The 16,243-nt window shown below is 39.7% G+C and overlaps 2 protein-coding genes across 3 annotated transcripts in view; both read right to left on the bottom strand.

The window, feature by feature from the left end:
- LOC136259533 (probable serine/threonine-protein kinase irlA) lies at window positions 1-4,859 on the bottom strand. The gene is made up of 6 exons (XM_066052997.1): window positions 4,489-4,859; window positions 4,373-4,432; window positions 3,205-3,276; window positions 1,178-1,234; window positions 762-833; window positions 1-650 (listed from the first exon to the last, which is right to left on the bottom strand). Exons 1-6 carry the CDS (start codon window positions 4,805-4,807, stop codon window positions 94-96), a joined length of 1,137 nt encoding a protein of 378 aa, XP_065909069.1. The 5' UTR covers window positions 4,808-4,859; the 3' UTR covers window positions 1-93.
- Window positions 4,860-4,975: 116 nt separating this feature from the next.
- The window catches only part of LOC136259534 (uncharacterized), a 17,795-nt gene continuing 6,527 nt past the window's right edge, over window positions 4,976-16,243 (bottom strand). The window contains exons 2-3 of one of the 2 annotated variants that reach the window (XM_066052998.1): window positions 6,468-6,548; window positions 4,976-5,556 (exon numbers count right to left, since the gene is read on the bottom strand). In XM_066052998.1, the coding sequence (XP_065909070.1) occupies window positions 5,081-5,556; window positions 6,468-6,548 (557 nt within the window). In that variant the 3' untranslated portion in view covers window positions 4,976-5,080. The remainder of the gene's footprint in view (window positions 5,557-6,467; window positions 6,549-16,243) is intronic. The other variant, XM_066052999.1, reaches the window with a different exon arrangement.

Here is a 16,243-nt window from a genome sequence, read left to right as displayed (position 1 = left end):
TTGGACGCCGCAGCCATTCTAATTAATTGTCGCATGTTTAAAAAATATAAGACAAATTATTGTAGTTTTACATTGTTAACACTAATTAGTGATTCAGTTGCCAGTAACTTCCTCAGCTTCTCCCACTGGTACAGACTCCAGCTCATTAACTCGAGCATCTTGTTGTGGAGGTTGTTCTTGTTGCTGAATATTCTGTTCTTGTTCTTCTTGTGGTTGCTCTATTGGTTGAGGTAGCTGAGGTTCTTGTTGGTCATTCTGTTGCTGTTGTTCATTTTGTTGTGGCTGTTGCTGCACATTTTGTCGTTGCCATTGTTGCTGCTGCTGCTGTTCTACTTTTAACCGTTCCTGGTCTAGCAGTTGTTGCTTTTTCTGTAAAATTGCCATGATACTGTCATGTGCTGCTTGATGGTCCTCACTGAGAATTATTTGCAATAAAGTTTGCCATGTAACAGGTTTGACCCCTGCCTTGCCCTGTATCCATTTCTTCAGCATTGCCACACAACACTTCTTAGGATGTTCACGACATTCTTCTGCAATTACATCAATCTCATTGCCATCTGCATCAAAGTCCAGACGATAGCCGATATCTCTCCAGTCTGCAGCAATGAAGCGACTAGCTTCTTGTATTAGAGTCATGGTTGGCTTTTGTCCTAAACAATGAAATTATGTTACTCACAAATGACAAGGAATTGAAGCACCTGAAATCTACCTGTGACTACCAAAATATTCTATTACGGCAATTGTACAGAAATAGTACATACCTAATATAGGAAGATTTGGAGCAGGTGCTACTGAATGAGAGATGCCAGCAGCAGCAGCAGCAGATGATGATCCTGTCATACATAAACGAAGAAAACACAACACTGCTGACACACTTCAATTTAAGATAGTGCTGCTTGTGTGGCAATGCCATGCAATCAATGCCAAGGAAAGACTCAAACAATAAGGTATTTTTTCCAGATTGATATGTGGAATTGAGTCAAAAGATCAAAGCAGACTAAAAGTGCAATAAGTAGTGCTAGTACATAAGATAACTCTGATCTCCTCCTTCAAAAGTGTTTTACCTAGTTTATCATTGCAATAGTGGATAAATAACTAATACTGTAACAGCAGTACAACTTATATAAAATTTTTGCAGTGCGTATGTTGAACTTATACACTGACACACTTCACCTACCGGTGGTAACATTAGCTGCTTGAGGTGGTGGGGAAGATGGGGGTAGATTTGAAGTACCTACACACACACACACAGACATATTATCACAACCGACAGGCTTATACAATGATATAGTGAAACCTCCATATCAATAATAAGGGTGAGTTTGGGATTGCCATAATGGAGTGGCCATATGGCCTCAATAATGAGGTGGTCATGTATCATTCAAGACCCACAGTATTTGAGCTGACATAGCCACTATCACAAGGTGCTCTTAGTACGAAGTGGTGAGATTTCATATAGCAGCTCAATGAAAACTAACTTCATATAACAATTGTGACCATCTCAGCAAAACCCTGCCTAATTCGCACTTCAGAATCAAAAAAAAAAAAATTCTCTATAGTGCTCAAGGAATAGATCACTAAAGTTTCAGCCTATTGTGGTGAGCAGTTCTGGAAATATATAGCATTAGACAGTAGGAATAGCAAAGAAATTTATTAGTACAGTGACTATATATACTGAAAATAAACTATAGGTGCTTACATTCGCAGCCATAACTTCGTTTGCATTAGTCTACAACGTTGGGATTTTCACAATCGATTAGCAAATCAACCAAGGTATAGTTTTAGCCCTGTACTCACTTGCCCATATACGTATGAAGGTGGTTACATTGAAGAAATGATGACAATCTTGTTAATGTCTACTGCATTGTAAACAAACACACATACTGTTGGGGATGCAGAAGATTTTTGAACTCTCAATGAGCAGGCAAATAAAATAGTGTTATATTAGCACTTTACAGTGGCCCGCACTGAGCATCTGACAGCAACTTGTGCTACAACCTTTGGATTACCAATGTTTGTGTGAACTATGCTAATTTTTGCTGAGATGGTAGGGGAGGGGTCCTTGGAGGTCTTGATACCCCTCACACAATGAAGCAAGGACAGGGAAAAATGCAAGGAACAGAATTGGCACTTTGCAAAAACTCTAATAGAGCAGTCACTATACAGCATCATGTGATAGGAACTTAGCAACCAACAGAAGGCACAGCTTAGTGTGAGTAGAAGAACTGAGGCAACAATAACATTATTAAAACAAATCTTGACAATACTAGTCACTTAAGCTATCTATTATCATTATCGTTTTTCTGAAGAAGGGTAACACAAGAGGCTAGAAAGCCTAATAGTGCTGCATAGATACTGTTTATAGTTTGTGCTTACTTACGCCCTACCACACTAGACACATGGCCAATCTTGGTTTTCTCAAAAGAAGTATGCTCACGTTGAGCTGAATATGTTCACGTTGAGCTGAATCCTCAAAAACATTTAATAATTCATGGATGCAACAACACACGATCTTGAAATTTGGCTCATTTGTAGTACTGCTTGACCTGCTAAAAATATTTCCAAATCTTGTTGTTCAAAAGTTTGACATAATATTTACAGCCAATCAAAATTTTCACAATACATTTCCTATGGGGAAGCCATATAGATACAGTATCCATTACAGCCCTTTCCCGAACTTGTAATGGAGCCAAACCGTACGTGTCTGTTGTTGACGCCTTTGCTGTTACCAATAATCATCTGGTTGGCTGAAATGTTAACTTTGTTGAGATTTTAATTTTTAGCTGTTTTTCAGGATTCAGCTCAACGTGAACATACTATAGGCATAATATCCAATTACCATATAATAGACTGAATTTACACAAGTACCCAGGAAGGAGTTCAAGCAACTTCATATCATAATAACAGGTTTGTATGATGTGTATTTATGCAACACATTTTGTCAAAGTCACTTTTTATGTACATATGAATGCCACTCAGATGGTAGACTACAGCCACAGTGTGTGCAGAGAGCATTACAGCTATGCCATGTGTGTGTGAATATATGTATTTGAGATGGGGAAGGAGGGAAGGGCTGTCCGGGGATTTCATCCACAAGAGATCTGAGACCTCTACATTTGAAAATAATTGATCTGTTCTTAAACATCATAAACACATAGGTAATGTACAGGTATACCACCATATTACCAATATACTGACACTTACTAGAGTCTGTTGGTTTTATAGCATCTGTCAGAGATAACTTTGGTGTGATCTTGGTAATTTCTTTGGTAGAATCTGTAAGAAGAAATCCATTATAACTACTTCGATATGGCTTTCATTCTCTTCGAAAATGCCAAAATTCTACAGTATCTTTGAGTTGTATATGTAAGAAATCAAAGGCATAATAAACAAGGCTAAGAGTGGTAGATTGTACACCCCTGTATAATTAAAATGGCAACACATCTCAAATTTGCATCTTTATTCAAAAACAATGGAAAGTTTATGCAGGTAAAGTAATCAGGAATTAAGGTGAAAGGAGTTCTAATTTCAGGTGTCACACCAATGCAAATGGAAGCACTCTGGTTATCTTTTTTCAAAGTGTTTCCACTCACTCAATCTTCTAAAATATTTACCAGTGGATCCAGTATGGAGCATTTGGGGCAAATACTCCCCATCCCACTCGTCTTTGTGGAGGAGCCATACTTCTTTTGATTGAAATACTAAACCTTACGTAATCAATTTATATAATTTATAAACATTACCATTTGTTGCAAACTCAACTCAAAGCAGCTAGCTGTCAAACTGTCACCCAGCACCTTCATGTGTACTAAGCGTCTCGCTGGTACTTACATTCTAGCTTTTAAAACTACAAAGAAGCAATAAAACAGTACTAAGAGGCAGCTGCTTAAAAAATACCAGAGAAACTGCTCTGCCCCACCCACCTACAACTTGGCCTGATTGCATGTGTCTCTTCCCTTGCCAGCTTCTGAACCTGCCCTGATTAAGATTCTGATTATTGGTTTCAGTCAGAGTCATTCTTTCCTAATTTACATACACTATAAGCTAAATATACCATTATAATAAGGGAGTGTCACTCCATTAACCACTGTACTACAATCAAGAGTTCATAATATTTGTACAAATATTATCCACTCTTGCTACAATCGATCTGCAAATAGTGAAAGTCAATGACCATAATTCCAGTTTTAGGCCATCACTGTATTCCAAAGTTACAAGAGAAAACTTGTGTATGAAAATACAGTGACAATAAATGGAAACTGGTCAAAAATCAAGTTGACGAAAATCATTTCTTTTTTGATCACATTTGCAGGCTGTAATGCAGTGGCTATTTGACACTCCCTTCCCATCAACGGCTACTGTAGACACATACCACTACTTGTATTCTTAGAATTATCATGATATTCCTTCTGTTTCAACTCCAAATATTTGTCTAGACAAAACAGGCAAGAAAATACTACTAAAGGAATCAAACACTTCTGACTTAACTGTTCAACTGCATGGCCAGCTTCTCGTAGGTCCGTATACCATTGAAAACTCTGACTAACTGCCCAAAACTTTTCACCCCGTTTATTTTAATATTGCTCCGGACTTGTTTCAGCATTATCTCCATCTTTGCATGGTCGGGCATAAAGAGTGACAATCCACCTCCTACGACACTTCCGTCCACCAGCCCTGCTGCTATGAACTTGCCCTGGACCACGGTGGGGTTAACGTACAACGTCATTGTGTCTGAGAATGCATCGAACGCCTCCAACTCGGGCGAAGTCTCGCGTTTCTCGCCTAGTAGTGAAGCAGCACCATCCATGTTTTCGGGATTAGCGCCTCTAAAACCAACGAAATACTTTAATTTATGCGTTAGCTCAACCAGCTGCAGGTAATTCCCCCATAGATATCGATTCCCCTTAGAAATATTAATCCACAGCATTGACCCACACTTAGTTCAGTACGTGTGCATTAAATGTAAGGTAAATACTTATGCAAACATTCTCATCTCATGACAAAAAAAAAATCCCATTTCAGCATACATACACATACAGTACTACACGACAACATCTAAATTTAAAAATATAAAAACCAGTCAAGCTTGACCATCATCATAATTTACACAACCATGACCACCAGCCTCATCACTGACAACTGATGAATTACCACCAACATAGCTACTACCAATACTGACCATACTTGATAACCCACTTGACTGGAAACTATCGGGAGTGGCTGAAACTGGCTCAGTTAGTTTGTGCATTGCTCTCGGTGATTTCCGAAGCTCTCGTACAAGATAGTCTTTGATTTTATCATGAGCTGACTTATGGCCAAGGCCAAGGACTATTTCTAATAAAGTTTTCCATGATACTGGCTGAACTCCCACGGCACCTTTCAACCATTTCTGTAGCACCAGTTTACAGCATGCCTTAGGATTGTTTTGACCTTGAGCAGCTATCAAATCAACTTGATTTCCATCCTCATCAAAATTAAGACTGTAGCCAATGTCCATCCAGTGTGCAGCAATGAAGTCATTGATTGCTGTTATATGCTGCATGCCTGGTTTTTGATCTACAAATAAAAACATTAAACTAGTAAATCATATACAATGAACCCTCTACGTACAGAGTACTCTCCATCTCAATAGAAATACGTATACCGATGAGCACTTTAGCCCCAACTGGCATGGCTTTGTATATTAGCAACTATATCTCTGAAAGTAGAGAACTTATTCATTGCAATAAAAATGGCCACACTACATATCAGTTAATTTCTTAATCCAAAACACCGTGTAAACCACTGCACTGGATTACATACGTGGTATCAATTTTGTCCATCACTATCATATAAGATGTGTAATACAATGAAGTCGATTAGTACAATGAACACATACTTGATATTTAAATCAAAATTGTCTTCTAAGGCAGATAAAAAGCATGGCAACATGACGGTCAAGCCAAGGACGTATATATGTACAAGACCGGATCATAATGCATAAGAACTATAATGATCAGCCATCGAACATTTACTGGCCATTTTACCTGGTTACTTACAACAATTGCCAACCACTTCATAAAAATGATAAACACTAAAGAACAGTCAACTATTTTATAGTGTAATCACTGAAAAGGTAAACCAAAAGGTGAAAACCAATGCCATCAGAAGAGATTTGGCATAGACAACCTACAACTTATGCACGTTTCATTCACATATGCAATTTCAGATCAACTTTGACTCTAATCTCAATGAAAAGGAGTTATAATCTGATGGGACCAACAAATATGATGGTGTTATCATGAGGTAGTGAATATATGAATTACACTTTAGCAATGTTTGGGATTCTTGTTAAAGTGGTGAACACTAGATAAGTGACTATACATTCACATTTAGACACTAACATGCCAGAGTTACATATGCAACCTACAGTATACCATTTGTTTCCATCATTATACAATAATAATAATTACTGTTTATTTCCTTACCAAATATATCCCCTTCCATGTGTATTAGTTCACTGGCAGTACCAAGGCTGGCAGTTGAAGTGGCTAAAAACATAGAACAATCTAGCACAATGCACACAGACTGATTATACAGACAGTTACACTGTTGTAATATATACAGCAGTATGTACATGATGTATTTACTCTCTAAGTTTTGTACTTTATACACAGATCTTAACCCTTAAACCCGCACATAATTTAAGGAATACGTGATTACACAAAACCATTTTAAATAGCCTGTCTAGCTAGACTAGCCTAATTCTATTAGCCTAAAGCTATATACCAACAGAAAGTTTATTTCATTGGGCTACTTGAGAAAGTCTAAATAGCCACTGTAACAGTAGAGGCTTACTTGTTATGGAGCGACGAAAAACGGCAACTCAATTTTCTGTTATTTCTTAATACTCGTGACAGCACAGGGCCGGAGGAGGGAAAATTGAGTTGGTCAGGCCATTGACTATAATGTTGAAATTGCTACTATATACATGACAATGAGAGAGGAGCTGTTGTACAGTGTGCGAAGCACACTCTGCGAAGTGCAAAGCATGAGCATTCTAGGGGGGTCTGGGGGCATGCCCCCAAAGGAAATTTTTGAAAATTAGACTCTCGGATATGCAATTTTTGTGATATTTCACTGCTAGCTAGTTAGCTACATAAATATGCTCAAGCCTATCTGTTGTTCTTCAGACTTTCTATACTATGTATAATTGTAGACCTGACATACAGGGGACACAGCATGTCGGAAACTTGCTGTATGGTTCATTTAGTTATAGATAGCAATTAGAAATTCAAGGGGGGTCTGGGGTAAAACCCCCAGGAGCTGCAGAATTTTTGTAATTTAAAGGTTTGAAAATGCCTTAAAATTTAAAATTGATGCTAAACTTCAAAGTAAAACTAGCTAGCAACTTGCAACTTTCCCCCCAAATTTCACAGGGAACCCATGCAGCATGACCCCCTTTAGCTAGGATATAATTACTATACAGTGAATTCATGCAGCTACAAAAAGCTACACAGCTACAAAAATACAGTATACTACTATACTGGTTTGTATGAAGTGAACGGATCATCACGTAAATATACTGGTGGACAGTCACGAGACCAACCAGTATTCGAAAATGGCGCGATGTGGGTGAGACTGAGTTTGCTCAGTATCTCGACAGGACGAGTGGGTAGTTGAAGAGGAGTGATTTCTACTCAACATCTCATCCAGATGGCCACCATGTAATGTATGGGTGTACAGCTTCTTGCCGCGGAATGAGTCATCTGGTTTGTCACACATATGTTTTGTCACTACCAGCTCTTCGCCCAGTAAAAGAAGCCAAGAGAGACAAGCCAAGGAATGCTAATGATTATTTTATGAAGATTGAATTGTGATATAAGTGTGCTGGTTTAGAATCAAAAGAAGGCACCTGCCTTACACGTGAAAAATGCCAACTGTCAGCACACGTGATACTGTACGTAGAACCCACAATCATTTTTGTACGAGATGATACGAATGCTATGCCGTACTGTAAGGTAATAGCTATACGTGTAGTTCTGTGCTTTAGTTAGGCTGAGAAACTAGGTAACTACTCTTGTGCATTTTCAATAACATCTGTAAAATATACGTAGCTTCATGTAGATGTGATCGTCCAAAGATTGCATGAGAATAATGTAGTTCAGTCGAGCTGGTAAGCTAGTTGGTTCAACTCCAGATTATTGGTCCGGCTCAGGCCTGACCAACCGGACCGTCTCCTCCGGCCTTGCAGCAGCCATAATAATCAATTAAATCACGTGAGCTATATATTGCATGATTTGCTATTGAATGGGGAATCACCTCGTGTTTATTTCACACAAATCTGATGAAGTAGGAAGGAGATATTAAAGGTATGTAAGGGGTTTGCATGCTTATTTTGCGTAATGATAGTTTCAAGGTGAGTTTTGGCCCCATGCTTTTGTGCTAGGGTAAACCCCTAGGTAACATTTTAATCCTTGTTTAATTACAAATAAAATGGTGTTGATTATGTAGCCATAGGAAGAATGATTCATAAGTTACACTGCTTTGTTTACAGCCATGCGTAAACACCGATTTATCGGTGTATGCCTTAAGGGTTAAACAATCATCTTTGACCAGGAATTTCAGCTCCTAGTTTGGGACACTACAAGGTATAGAGGATATGTTTGTAATGTGTGACATTTCGTTCAACAGGTAGGTATTCAACACACCACATAGGGTACACACACACATGCACGAATGCATGCACAAAACCATACTGAGTTACACAGTGAGACCTGAGGTCGTTGGTACTTCACATGTGCAGCATGAGGATTGCCACTAGCTTTAAACGTAGATAGTACAATAGTACAATGCATATATCCATCACTATTAGAGCTGCTGGACCAAGCATGCGCAAAGTTTATTGTAGTTTACTGCTGTTGACCCATTTCCCCGTTACACAGCAACTAGGAATGGTATCCTAATCATGGTCTAGTCATGGTGTGTGTAGTTGGTAGGAGGAAACAGACAGTGGAAAAAGGAAATAGCATAGATGCTAATCTGTTACGCTTTCTAGGAGAAACAGCTAAACTATGTACTGTGTGGTCAGCCATAAGTTAAAAAAATATCAATGAAGTTGGAATTCAAGTGATAAAAGTAGTGAAACAAGGGATATGAATGATGGTTACAACATAGCTCTGTAGGGAAATCTCTATGTTGGCATGTTGTCACAATTATTTTGTTCAATGCCAAAGTAGGAATTTTCCTACAAACTGTATTATAATACCACACTATTTCTTGTTTCACTTCTCTTTATTGCAATGATCAAACAATGCAGTAGTACTGTTTATAGAGGTTCTCCCTTAAAATGAATTCATGGTACCAGCCAAAATGCTGCCGTTAAGCATAAAAATATCGTGAGTGACGAAAATCACCCATAGCTATACGGAATAGTTTTGCATCAAATCCTAAAAACAAGAAAGCAGTTACAAAAATCCGAATACAGAATTTAAAAAAATCATCTAAACCCATTTTTGTTTGCCAGCTTACCTGTCTGACCACAGTCTCAATGCCAGAAAACAAATGAAGCAGCACATGGCCACCACTTCTCACCACAACAACAAACTCATAAATGGCATGTGCCTTTTCTGGTTCCAACGTGACTTCCTTTTATCTTCAACTAGTATAGGTACCTGCCCTACGTGCAGGACCATTTCACATTTTTATATTAGCAAGCCTAATAATGTGAACATGGGGTTAACTAAACAACAGAATTGCATGTAAGCTAAACCAATAATTATCAAGACATGTGCAAATTATGTGGTGCTATCCTACTAACATCACAAAGAATTGGAGTTAAAAGAGAAGGCGCTTACTGTGCATGGGACAAACAAACAGACAAACCAATTGGCCTGCCCATGCCTGTATATTCATGGAACCTGCCCTACGTGCATATTTCACACAAACCACAATAACATGAATCAGTGCTTTAGGAATGAAGCATGTCCTAAACTGAGTAGCAAGCATGGTGATATCTCCCCATCATACAAGCCTAATAGTTAAAGTGAACATGGAGTTAACTAAACAGCAGAATTGCATGTAAGCTAAACGAAAAATTGTCAAGACATGTGCAAATTATGTGGTGCTATACTATCATGCAGGCACTGTGGTCAACAGTGTTTAAAGCATTTGTAGCTATACTGCAAGCAACTGAAGGTTTGAGCAAAATTAACTTAATACACAGGTACACACTTCAAAGAATTGGAGTTACAAAGAGAAGGCACTCGAACATGCACCCAATTGGCCTACTCATGCCTATCAAATGTGCTACTGCATACTTTTCCAACAGTCCACATGCAGTATAGCAATACCAGGATGCTATGAATTTATATGAGAGAAAAATAGTGAGTTAGATAGAAAAAGTATGTACCAAAAAGGTATATATATAAAACGAAAAAAAAAGTTTTTCAATGGCAGGATTCAAACCTACACCCTACACAGTAGTAACCGCAACAACTTCAGGGAGGTGCTTTACCGACTGAGTTGTTTATCGTGTGGTTAGCAATGGAATGCAGCCGAGGCTTTCTCTACATCATGGCCTTCAACGTGCTGTAGTGGACGAAGGAACGAACGTAGAAGCTTGTACTAAACTTTGCGACATAGCCAGATGGTGAGTGTTTCATTTCGCGTGTGAATTGTCTTGATATGTGCACAGATTGCCAAGTAATAGTCGTCAATAGCTGACATATGAAAAAGTGTGTCACGAAAAGGTGGCACTAAGGGAAAAAATGTTGTCATGGGCTGGAATCGAACCCTAGATCTTTGGGTTAACAGTTCTATGCGGTAACGCTTTGGCTGTTTGTTCATGGTTTTGACAGGAATGTAGCTCAAGTTTTCCTCCACACCAACGCCTTCAATGCTTTATAGAGAACGAATGGAAACAGGTAGTGATTTGTAACAACAAACTTGGAGTTTCCAGATGATGAATGCTTAATTTCGTTTAAGGCCCGTGTCGATATGACGAGGTGCTACAAAATGTAAAAAAAATTATTTTAGCAAATTTTCTACTGCCTGCCTGCCTGCCCTGCCTGATGCATTCAGTAAAGCGTAGCGGAAAACTGGCTACAGCCTTGCTTCTTTGGCGGAAACGCTTCGAATTTGTGGCAAAAAAACCTTTCACAATATTAATATTAAATACCTACAATGTGTGCGCTACTGTCTTACTGTTTTATCTTTGGTCCTTCTTTATCGTGGCCATCTCTTATGGGTACGGCTTCCATCAAAGCACACACACCACAATGTCCCAACATATTGGAATAAACGTGTAGCATAATTGTAGCGAGCACGTGATTTTAATGTTGGGATACACTTCGGGATACGCTGCTGCCTGTTCAACATGACTGGTTGAGAAACTACACACGTACGGATTAGCCAGAGTGTTTGCTTTGGCTTGAAGGTGGTTTCTTTTCCGAGTTTAAAAACCGGGTGTATATAGCACCTCTCTAGAGACTTTATGAGTAGCTTTCCCAGAGCACTTTTCATGCATACTACAACTGAAAAACACCGTAGTAGGCCTTATAGGCTCATGTATCTCGTCATCTAGAAAGTGGGCATGACCCGTACTTACGCGAACTAAAAGTAAGAGCAGCCCTGAGGCTTTGTTGAGAGAATTAGTGGAAAATAATACTGTAGACACACTATAAAGCAGTTGAAAAGATACTTCTGTGGGTAATGTGTTGTTTAAAGGCGTTAGTTAAAAATACGCATCCTTAGGAATGTTTAGCTGCGTATTTCGGGAATTGCAGGTTATTCATGAATTACTAAATACAGTTATTCAACAAAGTTTACAAAAAAGTACACAAACAAGTGTAAGAAAAAATTAGGAATTTTCCATATGAGTAGGGACTGCAGCAATAAAAAGCACTGAAACAAGCCGCTGAACAAAACACAACTGAATGATTGCATTTTAACCCCTACTTTAGCAAAATTCCTAATTTTTTCTTACACTTGTATATATAGATAGATAGAAGAGAGATTGCATAGTTGTCTTCTTCCTTAGAGGAGCATATTTAGATGCCACGACACTATTTGAAGCACTTGCGCTATTGCCAAGATGGAGTACATAGATAGCTATAGCTGCACTTATAAATGATTGCATTGTGACCAAGCCACTTAAGCGATCAGGACATGCCGCCACACCCTTAATTGACAGGGCATGGTCACCATGTCCCTTAATGATCTAGCTGCAATCAGCTACAGTTTTGCTGTACAACTATTGCATAGCTGACTCTAGGGCTGAGCGATACTGCAAGTACTGCAACGTACCTTTGACACTTATGGGCTTCTGGTATCACAATTGATATAAACTCACTATTCGCAATACTGAATATTTCAACCAACCCACTTATTGTGCTGCTTAACATTCCTGCAGGAATTGTTTATCCCATAAACCTGCAAAGAACTTTTGGGAAATGCACGTTTACACAATATGGGCACGCATGGCAACACTAGGTGAGTAACTTCCCCAATTTTTATACAAGTTTAACAACAGGTTAAACAAGGTTAACTAGCAGGACGAGCTTGCCTGGATTGCCACATTAGTCATACAGGTTTTGACCCAACCCCCCTAGTGCATTCCTTTAGGTGCGTATTTCAAAGAGGTCTATTAGGGGGGTCCAGTCTGACATTCCAGCACATTTGAAGTAAACAGTTAGCGAGCCGTTGTTATCTTCTCTGCAGTTGAGTATCAGTTTAGCGTCATAAGTTTATCATCGTCTTCTCCATCAAACCCCCGTGGTAGCGACACCTCTATCACCAGAAGCCCGAAGTAAGCGACCATAGCACTAGTGGTGGAGACCCAGAGCCGCGTAGCTACCAGAAATCCAGAATCAAGGCAGAGATAATAAACAACCAAGGCTACTCTTAAACTACAGATTAAATTCACTCTCAGACTAACCGTACTAGCTACAGTACATTGTTCAACCTCGTCCGTTGCAACACTATCTTCAGGAACTTCCAGCTGGCGGCAAGACATTCTCACTACGACTATTTCATGCAGCGGTTGGCTGCAATGGTATTGTCTTCTACTTCATGCAGCGGTTGGCTGCGATGTTATTGTCTTCTGTTCCATGCAGCGGTTGGCTGCGATGTTATTGTCTTCTGTTCCATGCAGCGGTATACGTAGTTGCAGGTAGCAGCTTGGCTACGTATGGTAGCTTGGCTGTCAATGTATATTCATGCAACCGTTGTCTTGAGAGTGTATGATCCTCCTTCCAAGTGTGAGACAACCACCCTTCTTATCAACAGAAAAATGATGTTATATCCACACCAGTAGCTAGAGGTCCTGCAGCTACTGTCAAAGTCAAAGAGAGAGAGAGAGAGAGAGAGAGAAAAACCAGGGAACATCCACAGGTTGGACTAAATCAATCCAAGTCTTATGACCAGCGTGACATCTAGACCACCAGAATGTCAGCTATCTACCTGTAAGTGGAAACAATCAAAACTCAACACCCAGAAGTTTATAAAATAGATTTCTATAACTTTTTTCACAAGGATGTTTTCTCACTGTTACGTCACAGCTCTGACTTCCTGTGAGACTACTACTCTTCACATCAGCCTCTGACAGTCCAACCAAAGCAGAGCAATCCTCCACTAGAAACAAGAGAGCAACAAACCAGGGAAATCATTTCGAAAAAGGAACTCTAAAGATATTATGACCAGATTAACTACCCATTTTCTTGGGCTACAATATCAGTAGTGCAATCAGAAACAACTAATCCAGATATGGGGGAGAAAATATTGCTGATTAATCATGTGCATACCTACTATTGTTCACTATAAACAATTCCATCAATGGTGGCCGCAGCAGCTGTCCCAAAAAGTATACTTGTAATCTGGCTTCTAGTGGGGGAGAACAAGTAGCCAGTCACAGGAAGAACTTCCATATCTGTCTTCCCTACAATATACGTGTCTGGTGCTACATTTTCATGGATCAGTCAGAGTCTCTATACCTTGATACTACTAACAGACAGTTAATAACATCAAGACGTGAGCCTGAGCAGTGACAATTGGCTAGCTATTTACTACCAAGCAATGTTAATATGCCATCTGTATCCTACTACAGAGATTAGGCAAACAGCTGGACTGTTCACACTGCCACTCTGTTTTTTTGCTTGTGACTACACACAGCAGCAACGTCTCATCACAACACATTGCTCTATCTGCAGTATTCTGCACATGGGCAATAGAGGCCCAAACAGGTCCACTATGGGGTCTTCCCCCAGGATCCATGACTAAGGTAATTAGGCTAATCATTTTCTTTTCATACATAAGATATGGACCCCAAAGGTAAGACTTCCATACCAAGGAGCCCACATCTCCACCTTTTAAGTGTGACCTCATTGTGGGTTCTTTCTGTAAACCTGGACCCGGGCTACAATATTATACATACTGGTTTAACAAGAAACAACTAATCCAGATTTAGGGGGAACATATTGCTGGTTAGGGGCAGACCTACCACTTTAATTCTTTATCACCACAAAGAAACATTTCATCAATGGTGGCAGTAGCCATTCCAAAGTACTGGAATCCACTTCCATTGGTGGGAGTGCAGGTAACAAATACTATATTTGGTAAGGCTGTTGATTTTGGATTACAGGCCACAATTGTGGCCCCATACCTCCCATCTATATTGAGGGACAAGATAGGACACTATGCCCTGCTAATGATTCCAAAGTCCCAACTATAGGATTTGTGTTTCATAATCATCGGCTGTATACGATATGGCAGCTCACCACTACTCTGGAACAGCTCTGACTGCATATATACAAAGCAGGAGATCACCAATCACAGTAAGGACTTCTCCATATCCCGCATTTGAAAGTATCTGGTGCTACACTTACATGGACCAATCAGAGTCTCTACCTTGTCACTGCTAACAGGCAGATGATAATAGCATCGAGGGGTGAGCCTGCAGCAGTGACAATTGGCTGCTATTGATTTATTGAGTGGTGTTGTTAGTGTGGGTAAATGTGCCATTGGTACACTACTTGGAGATTATAATGTCAGACAAGTCATTATATTGAAATAGGTATTGATACACGTGTCTTTAGACATAACAGGAGAAGGTGTACCATTCTACAAACATGCTGTACACATGTCTAATCACCATAGCTACAGGTACCATGCATTGTGACAGCAGAAGACAAAGTTCTGGCATCAGATTCAACAATGCCCTCCTCAGTCATTCTTGAGATAATGGCTAGCTACTTGAGTATTCACAATTACACTTTTACTACCCTTGACAGTGCACATACGTATGTAAGCCATGATACTTACGAAAAAGAGAAATATGGTAGCATTTGCCTAGTTTATTAGTGTGACAAAATTTGTGACCGTACATACAACCGAATAAGGAGAATTTGAGAAGTCTTTCAAAAGTATGGTGAATTCCGTGACACTGCTGCATCCGTCCCTCCTGAGGAGGCACCCGACTAGAAATTGGGTGGCCTGCAGATGCCATTCACTGATCTGTGATGATGGTCAGGATCAAGCTCTACTAAAACGGATTAATGGACTGAAGGAGGACCATAATTGTTGGCAGCATAGTTACCATCATTATGAAGTCTACCAGTTGGGTACTGGAGGGGTTGCACAGAAGGCAGAGCCTGTACAAGGTGCTTCACCACTAGTCCATGGATCCTAAGCAAAATCGTTGGGTTTAGTATCAGCAGGACAAATGCTAAAATAAAATAAAAAAGCCAACCTCAATGTGACTTCGATCTGTAGGCCACCCGGAGATTCCGACCAACCGCCACACTCAGTGGTACCAAGGACTCGGCCACCTAAGTAGAGAATTTTTAAACAGTTTTATTATCAAGTCTCCCAGTTGGGCACTGGAGGATTTACACAGAAGGCAGAGCCTGTACGAGGTGCTTCACCACTAGCCCAGGGAATCTAAGAGAGGCCCAGTGCTATATTGCAGTACTCTCAAACAAACAGTGGCAGCCAACTTACCAGCTGGAAAGTTTTCAGGGCACAGTTTGAGGAGTGCCAGAACTGCCACAGCAGTGGCAGAGATCCAAGATTCTTGGATCACTCAAATTAACAACACTCTAACTGAATATTAACACATTCCAATCAACACATGTACCATTGCTTCTTTGCATAAATGCACATAATAATGGATAATAATGCATTATTATGTGCTTATGTGGGTTAGTTATGGGCTTAGATAGATGCTCCGGCCAAGCAATTTTGGGGATATAACTGACGGGTTGTTAAC

The sequence above is a fragment of the Dysidea avara genome, chromosome 7, assembly GCF_963678975.1.
Source record: "Dysidea avara chromosome 7, odDysAvar1.4, whole genome shotgun sequence".
NCBI classification, from domain to species: Eukaryota; Metazoa; Porifera; class Demospongiae; order Dictyoceratida; family Dysideidae; genus Dysidea; species Dysidea avara.
The sequence above is the reverse complement of the archived record's forward strand: the minus strand, read 5'-3'. Positions and strand labels throughout refer to the sequence as shown.

Bases quoted from the DNA above. Each gene is read 5' to 3' on its own strand.
- LOC136259533 (XM_066052997.1), bottom strand. From the start codon at position 4,807: ATGGATGGTGCTGCTTCACTACTAGGCGAGAAACGCGAGACTTCGCCC. The intron at 834-1,177 runs GTAGGTGAAGTG...TATGTATGACAG, and splicing joins AGCAGCTAATGTTACCACCG to GATCATCATCTGCTGCTGCT. The intron at 651-761 runs GTATGTACTATT...TTCATTGTTTAG, and splicing joins TCCAAATCTTCCTATATTAG to GACAAAAGCCAACCATGACT.